Source organism: Coturnix japonica, chromosome 1, assembly GCF_054131305.1.
Source record: "Coturnix japonica strain WE chromosome 1, WE-NBRP24, whole genome shotgun sequence".
NCBI lineage: Eukaryota > Metazoa > Chordata > Aves > Galliformes > Phasianidae > Coturnix > Coturnix japonica.
The window spans coordinates 131,331,467-131,347,569 of NC_140663.1; the positions used below are offsets into that span (position 1 = coordinate 131,331,467).

A 16,103-nucleotide genomic window follows, 5' to 3' on the forward strand; every position below is an offset into this window, starting at 1 on the left:
AGACAAAATAAAAAACAAATTTTATTGAATGAACAGAAGTCTGAAAGTCTCCCTCCCATTTATTATTATTATTATTATTTGGTTAACAATAGCATCGACCTACAAAAAACGTTGCATTTTATGTAAAAAATAAAACAGCCTTGGAGCAAGTTTGCACACAAAGTTACAAACGTCGAGATGCATTTGGGGCAAACAACTGAATAAACGAGAAAGAAAAACAAACAAAACGAAACAAAAGACCGCACGTGGGACACCTGAAAAGACTTGGGTCGTTTGCTGGCATAGAGGTATATCATAAGGGCTGCCAGCAGTTCTCGGCACTTGCATCTCCTTTATACAGAATTAAGAGAGCAGCACAAAAACAACAGGAGTTTTAAGACTGAACAAGGAAAAGAATTGGCAGCAGAACTCTCTGATCAGCCAAATCGTTGGGCTCAGGTTAAATGCAGCTTGATAAAATTGATTTTCAGGGCTCTGTGTTATGCAGTCACTGCTCACCAGAGCTCACATGATAGAAAACCTGCTACTGTATCCACAGAGCAGTAAAAGTCCATCTTCAAACCTTCCTTGTAACCACCAATTCTTCTCAGCCTAAAACAGGTATCTCGCTATGGGAAAAGTAACTGGGATCTACCTACAAAACAGGATTATCTGACTCACAGAATTCTACTGACAACGAGATTGAGAATATACATTCATTTTGTTAATCTGACAAGGTTTTCTAACTTATGCAATTTCTTTCTTCTCACTGGATATCAGCAGCCTTAACAAAATGGAGTGCTAAAAAGGAAGGCAAATGTTTACTTTTACCCTTATACCATATGCAGTATAACCCTTTTTATAAAGTCATATAATACATTTTCATGCTTCTGAGTATCAAGTATTTTCAATGAAATCTGTTTATTACATTGGCTAACTTCAATCTGCTCTTTTATTCTCACAGATCAGGATATAGTATTGTCATTTCAAAATAAGTGATTGATTTAACTGTCATATCTGCTTTTGATTACAAAAGTACAATAATCTGTGCTTATCTGTCAGTTCATGTATCAGATGTCATCCACTGCAACCATGTAACTCATAATTGATTTAAAGATTACAAAGCTGTATTTATGCCATATTTTCTATTCATATGTATCCTAGGATTAATAAACCCCTACTCTGTGTTGATTAAAACTAACTTTGATATATAAATTCTATTACCTAAAGTTAATTCTAATCATCTCCATCATAATCATTATAGCTCTGATACCCGCTGTTCCTCCTCTCACGAAGACTTGATTTTTTCCACGTAGATTCTTGGTGGAAACCAGCACTGAAAGATCGTCCCAGTCGTCCATGTTGTTTTTTAGAAATATTGTCTTCACTCTCAGATTTGGCAATACCTTGTCCTTGTGTTTGGGATTGTTTATCCTGTCTGACACTTCCAAATGGAATATTCCAAGGACCAAATCTTTGCCAGTTAAGTCTCTGGAAGGCGATGATGCAATGAAGATTTCCTCCAACCTAATAGAATTTTAGAAAGTTCTTTGTTATAAATTACAGATGGACTTTTTGTGCTTAAGTAGATATTTGAAATAAAGATCTTTCCAGGTAACAGAATCCTTTAACAAAACGAAACAAAACTAACCACCAGCACCAAACAAACCAACACCTACAGCACCAAACAAACCATATCCACAAACAAATAAATTCTGATAATTTCCCCAGAGGTGCTGGAACAGGCAGCTGAGTCACCATCCCTGGAGGTGCTCAAGAAATATTTAGATGTTCTACTGAGGGACATGTTTCAGTGCCAAAATATTGGTGGTAGGTAGACAGTTGGACTAGATGATCTTGGAGGTCTCTTCCAACCTTGGTCAGTCTATGATTCATCTGTCTTCCTTCTCATCTTTTTAAATTACCCATTTTACTCGTCATGGTTTAGTACAATCTATTGCTACTCTAACCTATGTTCTGCTAGTCTTTTTACTCTCCAGTCATCTGCACACAAATTGTCTGTTCTGGTCTTCTGTCATCATGCTGACACCATCTTCCATAGGATCTCCACATTTCAAATAATCTCTCCAGCATATTATTTCAGACTTCCAATCTGAAAATTAAAAATAGAGCCCCTCCCCCATACAACAGAACCCTATCTACAGGAAAGAAATACAGTAATACATAGTTATAATGTTACATGAATAATATATAACTATATATAAAGTTCACAGAACAGATGCACATGCATTCTCCTGTCTGATACTCTACTGTATTTTCTTTCCAGACTACAAGTAGCATTAAGAGGATTCAGGGGATCAGTCTACAGTTTATCTGTAGAATACTTCCATACTTTCTGCAGCTGCATATAAGCCAACAAGGTTAAATATTTTGACCAAATATATGGTATAGAGAGACGGCCTATATGCAAGGATGCTATTAAATTATGTCTTGTTCTTCAAGTAAACCATTCATGACTGCATGCAAGTACACAGTACATTAAAAGTTTTTAACTGCTTAAGTATGAATAGGTTTGCCAAAATCTATCACAAATTTTCTTCCTTCTAAATAGCACTTACCTTCTTTGTTTTCCGATGCTGCAGGCCTCTCTCTAGGTGTCGAATATCTAGATACTCTGGATTTTGGGTGTTTAGGTCAGTGACAATATCTGCCCACCTATGAAATAAGAATTTGAAGCCTCGAAACCATGCACCTACCATACGTACAGGAGAATATAAATCTGAGGTTTTAAACATTCTTAACAGGAATTTAAAGATAAATAAATGTGTAAAAATATAAATGCCGCTGTATTGGACACATCAAGTTAGATATAGAAACTTAACTTCTTAAATCAAAGCATTCAGATACTGTTGTGCTGCTCTTAGTTAACAGCTTCCAAAATGAATAACTGCATCACAAGTCACTTGTTGTTTTGCTTGCTAATTCACCAACTTGTGAAAGGAAGAAGCTAAATGTGCTTTAGGCAAAGAGAAAAGTTCCTTTTACTGTATTATATCTTTTGCTGTTGTATAGCATTTCAATCAAATCCTTGTTTTCCTTATCCACTAAATGTCATTACTAGACAGTTTTACCCATAACTCACTCTTCCGTCCTGTGTAAGTCTCACCTCTAATAAACTATAAACTATAAGTAATAATAAACCTCTAATAAACTAATAAACTATAAGTTCAATCATTCCCCATCTACTCAGCTCTTCAAGGTTCCACAGCTCCTTCCAGACCAGTGCAAATAAATATTTCTGTATTTTACACATAGAACATCAAATATAGCTGAGAAAATTGTTTAACAGTTACATTTGCAATGATAAATTAAAATCAATGAAACTTCAATACAGTACTTTCTAGCTGTCCTAGTCTGTGTGTCTAAATTACTCACCAACTTCTTATGAATCAGACCTCATCACGAATATATTGTTTTTATGCACATATAAACTAATGGTGCTGCAGATTACAGGCTGTACATACATCTAAGCTAGATCTTGAGATACCCAGTGCTCATTCAAGGTTCACACAGCCTATAAGTCACAACTGATAGGATTACAGGCACAATACACGTTTTCGCTGCCTGACTAATATAATCTGACACATCTAAGAGAAACAGGCTTTGGCTTTCATGTGTCCTGCCACATCTAAAATTGCAGAGCTAGTCCCAAAGTCAATATGAAGTTTCTCATTAAAGCACCTGCTTCTCTTAAAGCTACAGTATATTCATTCCATAGAAGTAGTAAGTCTGTTAGTGGCCCTTCGGAGAGGTATACAAATATATATTGCTTGCTTTTTAAAAATGCCTAATTTAAGAATTCTTACGAAGTAACAAACCTTTTACAGTGTATCGTTGGATGTTTTCTGCTCGGCTCTCCAATTAAGATCCAATATTCTACTTCTTGCTGCAAAACACGACCTCTGTTCAATAGAAGATATAATGTTAGTAAGACTTACTGTGCATACTAAAAAGAAAAAAGATTAAAATCTCTCTATATATTTATAGAGAGATGTTATACGTATCTTATTTGTTTCTAAAGGATTTTCTAACTTTACAATTGTTTTCTCAGCCAAACTAAAAACCAGTTCCCATGGTATAGTATTTACAATTGCTTACAGGGAAGCTTTTAGTTTCACAAGTCATAGGAACAAGATAGAAGTACTACTGCTTATTATTCAGAGAAAAGACAGATCTTCAAAAATAGTATCACTCAATTGAAAGGTGATCTAGTGTAAGATCTAAACATAAACATACCTATAAGAACACAAATAAGAGTTGTGAAAAGCCACGTGAGAGGGAAACAAACACTTTACTCCTCAGTTCTGACTTTTAACAGAGCCATCAATGAGCTCCTTCCACTATTTTTAAACTACAGGCCACCTAACAGTTATTACTAAAAGAAGTAGGGTAACATATAGGAAAGTAACTCTTATCTTCAATCACTTCCTCCTAAACACCTAACGCATAGAAACAAAACAAACCAACCCGTCAGCTGATATGAACTCATATTTGCTAGCAACTTCCAAGAAATTCAAGGCCTGTTTCAGTTCAACATAACTGTTTCAGGGAAAACTTGCACAGAGATATTATGGCAGATTGATGGGATACACAGCCCTGTAACTTCCTGTGGCTAATTATACAATGAAAAGCTACTTCAGTTTCAACAGTAACTAAACCTGAGATTTTTCCTGCCTAGGTAATAAACAGTATATGGCCTTGCTGCTTGCAACCATTTGCTTACTTATTCCTAATGTTCCCCATAAAGTAACAATGTACGGCATCATCTCACACCTGAGAAACTGAGACACAGGATAGATGGACTTACCTAAAATCACAATGGATGTCTGTGGTTGAACTGGGAACCCCCGAGTCCAAATCCAGCAACCTAAGATCATAGGAAGTCTATGGTTGACCTAAGAACTGTCTACTAAGCTCAATCTAGCAGCCTATCTACCCATTTCATTTGAAGCTTAAATGTTCCTTAAAATTATAGTTGATGGAAAACTTTTCTTATAACTAGAATGAAAAACAACTACAACAAAATACAAGAATTACTACATAATCTAATGACAGCACCTCTAGCATAATAACATGATTTTTCAAAGCAAGATGTTAGAAGATACAAAGAAAACAGGACGGTTCCGTGTTTTGAACCCCAGCCTAAAATAAGGCTGTAAAAGCTCCTCATTACTCCATATTACATCTTTAGGAGAGATCTGTTGTTAAGAAAAAGAAATCCAACATTGATTTAAAAACAATAGCAGTGAATGAGAATCCATTTCAAAAATGGGTGAAGTACTATAATCATTACTTTTGTTCACTACTAAGCAATATAAATTCAAACTTGATTTATAAGGCTTCAGAAATGTCCACACATTGGATCACACTACTTTTTTTAACTGCACTTCCAATCTAACTTGCATGTTTTATTTATCACTTTAACTCCTTTGCTCTTCTAGTGCATAATGTCTGTAAGTGATGGAGCAAGCAAGTCATTAACTGTAATCTTAAGTAGATTAATATGCTGAACTTCTAACTAGGCCATATTTTTCACACCTTTCTCACGTAGCATGTCAGTGAATGAAACCTCAATTTAAAAAAAAATTAAAAAATTTTAAAAAAAGGTATGGAAAAAAAAAAACCCACTGACCACTTTATATCTTCTTTTGTCCACATACTGATGAAGGAATCGAATGCACTCTCAATAAGCTTGCAAATGACAGCAAGTTGGGAGGATCTGTTGATCTACCTGAGAGTAGGAAGGCCCTACAGAGGAATCTAGAAAGGCAGGATCAACAGGCTGAGGTCAATTGTATGAGCTTCAATGTGACCATAAGCTGGGTACTGCACTTTGATCACAACAACCCCATGCAATGCTATTGGCTAGGGGCAGAGTGGCTGGAAGGCTGTGTGGAAGAAATGGACCTGGGGGTGTTAGTTGATATCCAGATGAATATGAGCCATCCATACAATAACCGCTCTAAATTCTAGAATCAGAGCTAACATTTCTTCACTTCTTGATGTGATACTACATATTTCTACACAGCCAAACACAGATTGGCTGGTAAGCAAAGTGCAAGACTGACACTCGCCTCACACCAATGACTGACACTCTTAATTACTTCATATTTCCTATTATTAGAATCTGCCAATTTTATCAGAGATTGTTTTCTTACAGTCACTGATACCGCTACTAAACACTGACCAGCAGATGAACCTTGAGAAAGTGCAATAGAAACCTCTGACACATATTGGTCACAACCACTTGAGACAGGAAAAGCAATTTGAGTACGATTATCTGAATGATGCACAAAGAAGAAAAACTACTCACAGTATATCACATACAGTAACAAGTTAATAACATCACAAAGTCTCAGATGAAGTTTGCCAAGGCTGGAAAATGTCAATCTTGAGGAAATTTGTGGTTTTATGTAGATTTGAACCTAACATAGCTATGAATATCAATGCCATCATCTTCCTTTTAAACCTATATTTAACTGAAACTCATGCTGACTGTTCCACTATTTTATCCCAAGTAATGTCAAATTACTGACAAATCTGAAATTAAAATCATATTTTTATTCTAAAACAACTGTCATATTAGATTTCCCCTGGTCTTCGAAAAGTGTTTCATCATTATAACAGTCATTTATAAAAGCCAAACATACTATGACAGCCCAGAAATCTCTTCAAGCTTCTCACCATCCCTCAAGATTCTAGATAACAAATTATTCAAGTAGCTCTACTTATTTTTCTAAGCCTTACACTCCATTTTTGTCATCGTTCTTAGTCAACACTGCAAACATATGTAAGCACAACACTACAGTACTACAAGATCCCCTGTTCTCACCATAAACAAATAGTTGTTTCAGCATTTGCAAATTTCACCACGTCTACTCCACACTGGATTAGTACCACTGTAAAGCTTTTTACTTCTAGTCCCTAAGTCACACAAGCACTTGCACTTTGCTTTTTAAATTTTTTTTAAGTCTAAATGGTTTTATTTTTCAGACTAGCTACCTGTAAATAAATACCCTTTATAAACACACATCTTTAAAAGACTTCTAAATACCACTGATGGTTTTCTGTCTAAATTCTTTCAGTCTAGCTTGTTCAGTTGTTTTTGGCTTTTTTAAACTTAACTATTTAAAAATACACAGTGTTATACTAGTTCATACATAAATGCTTTCACAACATACACTGAAACATTATTTAGGGAGACAAACATTATCAACTTGCACTAAGTTTTTCAGTACATTTCTCCACTAAAATAAGTGTAAGCATCCAATCTTACCTATATGCTTTACTAGCTTTTACTGGGGTTGCTTCAAATCCAATTGGACAAAAATAATGGTTTTGGCAATGGTAGATGTAGGCCATTGATTCATCTTTCAGTCCACGTGTTAGCTTTGCAAGGGCCCCCACAGCTACAAAAGAAAGTTGATGTTACAGCTCAGAGCGCTTTGGATCCTGTGTAACACATTCAACAACGAAGTTGTACTTCCTACTTTAAAATAGTTACATTGCTTTTGTTTTTACAGTTGAGAGTACATGCTCGGACAGGGACATGCAAAATAGTGTTGATTGAAAACTTTTAACCTAGTGTTTTATTTCAGTTCTGGTACCAAAAAGTTAACACCTTCCACAGACTGTGCTAAGGAAATGGAATATAAAGTATGCAAATACATCAAAATCATATTAAAAATACTTTTTCATACAAAAAGAAGCATCTCAACTCCCCTGCACTGAACAGGGATAACCGCAGCTACATCAAGTTGCCCAGGACCTGATTAATCTACCCCTACATTTAGAAATTAAATACCCTCAATAAACCAAATGCTAATAAATTGTACATAGAAGCATAGCTCCTCTGTGGATTGCACATTTAAAATCATGCATGAAAATGCAGTTCCAGCACCTTGTTGAAAATAACCATATCACATTCAGAGGGATACTTTAGCTAAAGGCAGGCACAATAAATCACAGAATCCTAGAATAGTCTGGGTTTAAAAGGACCTCAAAGACCATGTAGTTTCAACCCTCCTGCCATGGACAGGGCTGTCACCTACTAGACCAGGCTGCCCAGAGCCACATCCAGCCTGGCCTTGAATGCCTCCAGGGATGGGGCATCCACAGCCTCCTTGGGCAACCTGTTCCAGTGCGTCACCACCCTCTGTGTGAAAAACCTCCTCCTAATATCTAACCTAAACCTGCCCTGTCTTAGTTTAAAACTATTCTCCCCTTGCCCTATCATTATCATGGTACACAACCACTATGAGTGAGCACAACAACTTCAGAAAATTATTTTTAGAAGTACAAAACACTTAATTTAATATACTTCAATACTGTATATTCTGAATTTTTATACAGAGGCTTCCAAAATGTTGAAATAAATAAAAATTGTTGCTTCACCAGTATTACAGCAAATGCCTCTTCCAGGAAATCAGGCTACCTTAAAATTCTATAGCACAGGATATCTTGGTATTCTTTTAAAATTTCAAAGGAAATCGTTCACAAAATACAAGAAAAAATAAATAAATAGATAAAAAAAATCAGAAAAATCAGGCCATTAGGAGCTATTTGATAGACTGATAGAAACAGAAGCAATACTTAATAATTTGCCCTGCCAAATGCTGTACATTACAGATTTTTTTTTTCAACTGATGTAAATTGTAAGGTGAATGCTTTAGGATTAGCTACTTACCAGTTTCTCCAGCTGTCTTATTCTTTCCATGAGGTTTATACAGAACATATGAGCACCCCTTGATATGGAAGTGATCGTTTATTTGCCTAAACCATCTGAAACAAGACGTTTAAAGACCGTAGTAACTCAAGAGTTATTAAATGCAGTTTTCTTTTTTCTCAGTTCTCCCTGCTTGACAGTTTAGAAAAGAAGTTACAGTGTGCTACTAAGTACCCATAACACTAGTATATGGACTGTACATTGCCACATCACAAATCATTCTAGGAAGGTAAATACTCAAAGCTTTTTCCTTTGCTTTTTCAGACTTTTTATTGACCCATAATTAGCAAAGTGTTGGATTTAGAAATGTTGGCCCTATTCTGTTCAGCCCAGTCACATCTAATTTCCAGTTATTCAGCCTTCAGAAAGACCTAAGTTCTGACTTGCCAAGTTCCAGCCATGATTTGTAAGGTACACAGTGGGAATCTTTTAAAACATTAGAAGGCAAGAGACTTCAGTAGGACTTTCTGCATATCACACTGGGCTTCCATCACATACTTCATGTTAACATAAAGTGGCAGAATATCCTATAAGCTTATTCTCTTAGAGTTGACATATTCCTAAGGGATAATTAAAAAAAAAAAAACACAAAAACACCTGGGTCTCAGTCTTCTCAGGCAGAGAAGGAAGTTCTCATTACACTTCAATGATCTAGACAGCATGCCACTATTTAAGAACAGACTGCTGCCACATTTTCAAATCCAGCACCCACATTCTGTGACAAATCATACATACTGCCTTTAAGGAATATCAACTAGATGAAACATGATTCACAAAGCTATTAAGAGAACTGCAAAGTATTTCAATCTCACACTAAAGCTTTTCAGTCTTTGGTGTGTGGGTAACACACCAAGGCCTTTTCAAGACATTCAAATCTCACTGCCTTATTTAATTCTACAAGTTTTTTATGAGTTTTGTACAACAAAGAAAGGGCATGGGTTTTAGACCTTACTTCTCAAGATCAGAAAGGAGCAGAGCAGAAAGAAGAGAACTTAAAAGGTCCAGGGCTTCTGTGACTCCAGCCCCATCTTTCCCCCTCAGACTCATCCTGAAGAGTTCTGTTGCAGCAATGAAACAAATGCCTCATTTTCAACTCTCAGTTTTACTTTTTAGTAAAGTTTAGTAAGCTACTATTACAAGTGTCATTTCAGGCTGTTTTAATGGTACCACTAAGAACTTAATAAGCATTTTCAAAAACAGGAAAATGAGAGTCAATAAATTTCCTAACCAGGGAATTATATTCAGTGAAGTGTATCCATTAATCAAACTGAATTTAAAAAAAAAAAAAAAAAATTGAACATTTTAATTCATGTTTTCATGATCTATATAACATCACATCACATATAACAGATAGCATAAAAACTCTTCAGACATTCTCAGAGCACCCACATATGCTCTGCTGCTCTAAGACCTAACACATGCCAGCCACAACTTCTCTCCTTATTTAATAAATGAATCAGTGCTGTATCTTTAGATGTTTTATGATTTAATTTACATCACATTAATTTTCCAGGTAATAACTATTTGGCTGCGTCAATAGAACTCAGCATACCTCATTAAAGTTGTATTTCCAGTGAAAGGACCAAATCTAATCTCCTCAAATGGGGGTTGAAAACCTAATATATGCAAAGCTTCTTCTTGAGTAATAGGTGGTAAACTGGAAAAAAAATAAAAAGTTTTATTTGATAAAGAAATTGACACCACATTTTAGATTCTCTAGAGGCAAATGGGTATCCATGTATGACTCACCTGCCAGCTCCCAGAGTACTATACAAGAAATTCCAGCAAGACACTAATGAAGAAATTCCACAAGAAGTCTTGTACTGAGGTCGGCTAATACAATACCTAAATCAACAGCAACAACAAATGCATCAGTAAGCATTCTCGATCCAGTTACACATATGAGCAACATGAACTTCTTTGCTTTGTGCCGAGCCACAGAGGGACCAGGCTATACAAGATGTTTTACTTCACTTGTATAGAAGAGCACATCCTTCCCCCAAAAAAAGGGGAAAAAAAAAGCAAAAATACTAATAACTTTATTAATGTTTGTCAGATATTACTACCCTATCTCATAGAAAGCAGCTAAATTTCTAACAGCCTTATAGAAGTTCTACCATGGGTTCTATACAAATGTTTTCTAAAGATATGAATTTGTAGTAAACTGCATTTCCAACTATTTACTTGACATTCTGGGTTGCAGATTCTCCAACTCCCTGAAATATTAGACATACGCTAAGAACCAGATGAACTCAATAAATTAGTTATGTACATACAATATATGAAGACTGTATAGAATTGACAGATTTTACGTGGTATTTCAAACTTAAAAGAAAAATCAGGAGTAAGATATATCAGTACTATACTTGAAGACAGTTTTTGCCTTACCACACCAGTGAACTTGCCTTGCTTTAAGCGCTTAACTTCCACATAAATTGATTCCATATTAAAACAACAGGTTATTTATAAAAATAAGAAAAGGTTTTAGGATTTCTGCAGATGTGAAGCTCCTGTTCTCTCCTTCATTTAGAAAATATAAGATTTAGAGTATGTACACTTAACACACACGGTCCATACAGTGTTTCTCGTAAAATACAATCAAGATACTATCAAGTTTTAGATAATAAGCAACAGTGTTAACCAACAAACTGCATAGGGATAATATTAAATACATGTCATAAATACTACCATCGTCGGAGGTCCAACACTTTCCTCTCCTTCACATCTTCGAGAGCAGAGAGCTGAGGACACTCCTTGTGCTGTTTGCTTTTTTTGTCGGAGGACTTTTTCTTTGCCACTTGTTTCTTCATGTTCCCTGTGAAGAAGATTTCAGAAACAAATTAATACCTTGCTTACCTCTTACACCTCATTCCTGAAGCACTGATAGAAATAGCATGAACATCAAACAACAGATGCTAGCTGTGTAAGTGCAAACTGGAACCAAACGCTTTGATGAAGGATCAAATAACCAATCAAGACTTTGTAAATACTGAAGGTATTTACAAGGTCTGTAAATACTGAAGAACCCATCTGCTCTATAAGAAACTTTTTTGTTGTTTGTTTGTTTGTTTTTTTTAAGAGAATTAAATATGATCTGCTCAACTAATCTGAGAAAGCAGTCAATCGGATTACTATCTGATGAGTTACATCAGCTGTCCCAGAAATACATTCTCTGAAAGCTGGAAATATGTTGCCAGATTAACAAGCAGCCTAACACAAACTTCCCATCACATAACATTAAAAGTACGGGAAAATATAATTAAACACTTGCTTTTCACAGCCAATCTGTAACCAGCTGTTCTTTCTGATGAAAGCTTACAGGCAAAGTCAGAGAGAATAATACATCCTCTTTAAGCCACTAAGGTAGTGGAACAGCAAAAAAAATAGTTGAAGTATTTAACCTACTCTGAAACCACCATATCCAAATAAAACACACTACTTATTTTGGCTAAATTTGTCATCCTGTAAGACATAATAACTGCTTCTTATTTTTACTCAATGACACTACTTGTACACATTAAAATATAACATAAATTCACTAAAAATGCTCAAATTTTGCTAAGTTGGTTTCACAAAGAGGTGGATAGCACAGATAATTGACCAGCTAGCCAACAGAATAAGAAGAAAAAAAGCTACAGGCAGCTGTAGGTAAGCAGAGGGATTATAACAAAGAAAACCATGCAGATATGGGTGCTTGATTCACAGCTGCAATCTGAGAGAAAGAACACAGGAGGCAGCAAAGCCAGCTGAAATTGAACTGGCTCCTTAACACTACACATACAGAGAATCAAAATGTATACAACTTTGTTACAGAAACAAACTGCTCTCCTAGATACTTTGACAATATTGTTGACTTACTGTATTGAATAAAGTACACCTTTAAATTCCAAACACATCTCTGAAGTACCTGGCAACACTTCAAGTGACAAAACTGTATTTAATAGGTAAAAATAATCACTGCAAAATTCACTAGATTCTACTAAATGAAGAGCCACCAAAGCCATCACACACAGTTAAGTACATGCTACTGTTGTTTGAGGACCACTTAGTTTTGGCTTTCACTCCTCCTACCTCACTCTCCTGCTGATGAGCAAGTTGTCTGAAACACACAAGCTCTCCCATAGCACTCCTTCAAGAAATACGTCTTAACCGTGCCCCTTCACAAGCAAGTTCTGAATAGCAAACCCTTCTCTGCCACAACATCACAAACCACCATCTCACCTGCTTTGTTTTTATGATTCACAGTCACACTGTTGAATTCTGATTTGTCAATTTCCCACGCCAGCGGAAGCTTTCCAAGGCTGCCAGACAAGGATTCCAAGTTAGCATCTTCACCGTAGATTATTTCTGAAGCACCAGCTTGAATGCCCAGTAAACTAGGTGTGTTATTTCCAACATTTAAGGCAGCACTGCCTGACAGGCAGCCACTAACTGAAGCACTTGGGCTTTTACAAATAGATGTTACTCTGTTTAAAAAAGCATAGTCTGAACAAATGGTATAAAATTTCTCTCGTGTATGAGTCACAGGACAACCCCATGGGTAATGTCCATCTCCCCTGGACACCAAAGACACAGTGGAGGCATCTGAGATGCAGTACGACTTTATAGGATCACGAAGAGAAGCTTCTGAGGATTCTTTCCCAGGTTTCTTTTCAGTGTTTCCATTGTTTCCAGAACCATTCTCCTTTTCATCTTCTGAGATGTGAGGCATTGAATAATATTGGAAGTGCCTTGTACTGCGAGGAATGGTTTTTGTTTATTTTTAATTACCATATAGTTTGCATGGCTGCCTCCATTGTTAACGCAAGCTGAGCTACCTGAAAGAAAACAAGAGGTCCCAGTCAACTTAAAAATGAACACCAGGCTTATTTCTGAACACAAACACGAACAAACACAAAATACCTTTAAAGAGACACCAAAACACCCACTATAACTACCCCTAAGCATCTCCAGAATTGTAGAAACCGTGCTTATTTATCATTGCTGCAGCATCAACTGCACACACTATAGTGATGCCATGATGATGACATCATGAGTAAATACACACATAATTGTGCCTGATCATTCCTCCTCCCTTAAGGTCACGATATCACATATGGATGTAACACAAAACAATTCAAGCAACTGGATAAATCACAAACAAACATAAGGTCGCTGAATTCAGAAGAATTCCGCATAGTTCTGAGGCAAGCAAAGCTTAAGCTTACAGAATAACGCAATATCGATTACCTCTGCTTATTGCAAATCGTCAGCACTAGAATCAGCCCGTTCACTGCTTTCCTTGTACAGCTACTCACCACGATAGCCGGGGCTCGCCGGGCAGGCCTGCTGCACTGCAGACAGAGGGCCAAAGAGGGGAAAGGCCGCGCGGTTGCAGCAGCGCAGCCCCGGCTTGTTACCAGCGCGGCGCCCGCCGGCAGAGCGGGGATGTGAGCACGCCGGAAACAGACGCAGTACGGGACGCGGGGCGGGGGGGAGAAAGCACGGCGAGAGCTCACCTGCGCCCACGCCGCCCCCCGCCTCGTCGCGCTGCCACCGCCGGGCAGCACCATCTCCCGCATCACGCTGGGGGAGCGGCTCAGTGCTCGTTCTCAGTGCTGGTGCTGCGGGCTGGTACGTGGCTGGCACGCAGGAACTGCCCGCGTGTCTCCCGGCGGGGCGGCATAGCGCCTCGGGGCCGGAGAGTGGCGACTCCGGTGCTCCGGTGTCCCTCCGCCCTCCCCCAGGTCTGCGCCCTCATGGTCTCGTCCGGTGGAGGCAGCTCGTCTGTGTTTGAGCTCAGAGCTTGGGTTGAGGCCTTGTGTCCTGCTGCCCTACACCATCTTCAGATTGAAGCGCAACATGCAAGCCCTGGTGCTGCCTGTCTCAGTCCTACAAAGATTAAAAAGTATTAAAAAGGGCGTGTCCAGCAGGTCGAAGGAGGTGATCCTCCCCCTCTACCCTGCCCTGGTGAGGCCTAATCTGGAATATTGTGTCCAGTTTTGGACTCCCCAGTACAAAAAAGACAGGGATCTCTTGGAAAGAGTCCAGCGGAGAGTCACAAAGATGGTGGATCTCCCCTATGAGGAGAGACTTAGGGAACTGGGTCTGTTTAGCCGTGAGAAAAGAAGGTTGAGAGAGGACTTGATTCAGGTTTATAAATACCTGAGGTGTGGGAGCCTTAGTGGTGAGGCTGGTCTCTTTTCAGTAGCACATGGGGACAGAACTAGGGGTAATGGGATGAAACTACAGCATAGGAAGTTCCACGCAAATGTGTGGAAGAACTTTACAGTGAGGGTGACGGAGCACTGGAACAGGCTGCCCAGGGAGGTGGTGGAGTCTCCTTCTCTGGAGATATTCAAGACCCGCCTGGACGCCTACCTGTGTGATGTGGTGTAGGGAGCCTGCTTTGGCAGGGGAGTTGGACTCGATCTCTAGAGGTCCCTTCCAACCCCTATGATTCTGCGATTCTGTGAAAGCAGCTAAATCTTCCCATCTTAAAGTGTTAAGAGCATAAATCAGCCGCGGGTTCCTGCTGTGGACCAGGTGCAGAAATCCATGCACGTCCTTTTGTTCTGAGCTCCTGCTAATTGTCTCTGGCTGCAGTGAGATCAGCACAAAATCACAGAATTATCAAGGTTGGAAAAGACCTAGAAGATCATCTAGTCCAACCATTACCAATACTTCCCGGCTAAATCATATTCCTCAACACCACATCCAAACGTTTCTTGAACACTCCCATGGTCGGTGACTCCACTACCTCCCACAGCACAAGTTTAACTGCAGTGCCTTGAGAAGGTTGTACAAAGGGACAAAAGATTGTTTCAGAAAGTGGTGTCTGGAGGTGTTGGAAATATTTCACATAATCACTGAATCATAGGGGTGGAAGGGACATAGGGAGATCATCAAGTGGATCTTGTGTTGGGGGACATGGTTTAGTGGGAGCTATTAGTAATTGGTCAATGGTTGGACTAGATGATCTTTTAGGTCTTTTCCAGCCTTGGTGATTCTATGATTCTATGATTCTAAGTCCAACCCAATGCTAAAGCAGCTCCCTACAGCAGGTCATACAAGAAAGCATCCAGGTGGGGCTTGAATCATCTCCAGAGAAGGAGACTCCACCACCTCTCTGTGCAGCCTGTCCCAGTACTCTGTCATCCTCACAGTAAAGTTTTTCCCTGTATTCTTATGGAGCTTCCTATATTTCAGTTTTTGCCCATTGCCCCTTGTTGTGTTGCTGCACACCACTTAAAAAGAGCCCAGCCCTGTCCACTTGACTGCTGCACTTCAGATATTTATCAACAATAAGATCCCCTCTTAGTCTTCTCCAGGCTGAATGGTCCCAGGTCTCTTGGCCTTTCCTCATAAGAGAGATATACCTATGGCCCTTAACCATCTT

General features: G+C 38.4%; 1 protein-coding gene across 6 annotated transcripts; it reads right to left on the minus strand.

The window, feature by feature from the left end:
- Positions 1-8: 8 nt before the first annotated feature.
- Positions 9-14,262, minus strand: BIVM (basic, immunoglobulin-like variable motif containing). Of its 6 annotated transcripts, none has more exons than XM_015851469.3 (11): positions 14,224-14,262; positions 12,947-13,542; positions 11,414-11,540; positions 10,475-10,570; positions 10,278-10,382; positions 8,687-8,781; positions 7,277-7,409; positions 4,808-4,867; positions 3,819-3,902; positions 2,559-2,655; positions 9-1,506 (listed from the first exon to the last, which is right to left on the minus strand). In XM_015851469.3, the coding sequence occupies exons 2-11, from the start codon at positions 13,434-13,436 to the stop codon at positions 1,216-1,218; spliced, it is 1,578 nt and encodes a 525-aa protein (XP_015706955.2). In that variant the 5' UTR covers positions 13,437-13,542; positions 14,224-14,262; the 3' UTR covers positions 9-1,215. The 6 variants fall into 6 exon arrangements, with proteins under 6 accessions (XP_015706955.2, XP_015706954.2, XP_015706953.2 ...); XM_015851468.3 differs by having other exon boundaries at positions 14,023-14,262; XM_015851467.3 differs by having other exon boundaries at positions 13,955-14,262.
- Positions 14,263-16,103: the final 1,841 nt, after the last annotated feature.

Coding starts and splice junctions, on each gene's coding strand:
- BIVM (XM_015851469.3), bottom strand. CDS start 13,436: ATGCCTCACATCTCAGAAGATGAAAAGGAGAATGGTTCTGGAAACAAT. Junction 10,571..11,413: donor GTGTTGGACCTCCGACGATG/GTAGTATTTATG, acceptor CTGTTGATTTAG/GTATTGTATTAGCCGACCTC. Junction 3,903..4,807: donor GACATCCATTGTGATTTTAG/GTAAGTCCATCT, acceptor TCTATTGAACAG/AGGTCGTGTTTTGCAGCAAG.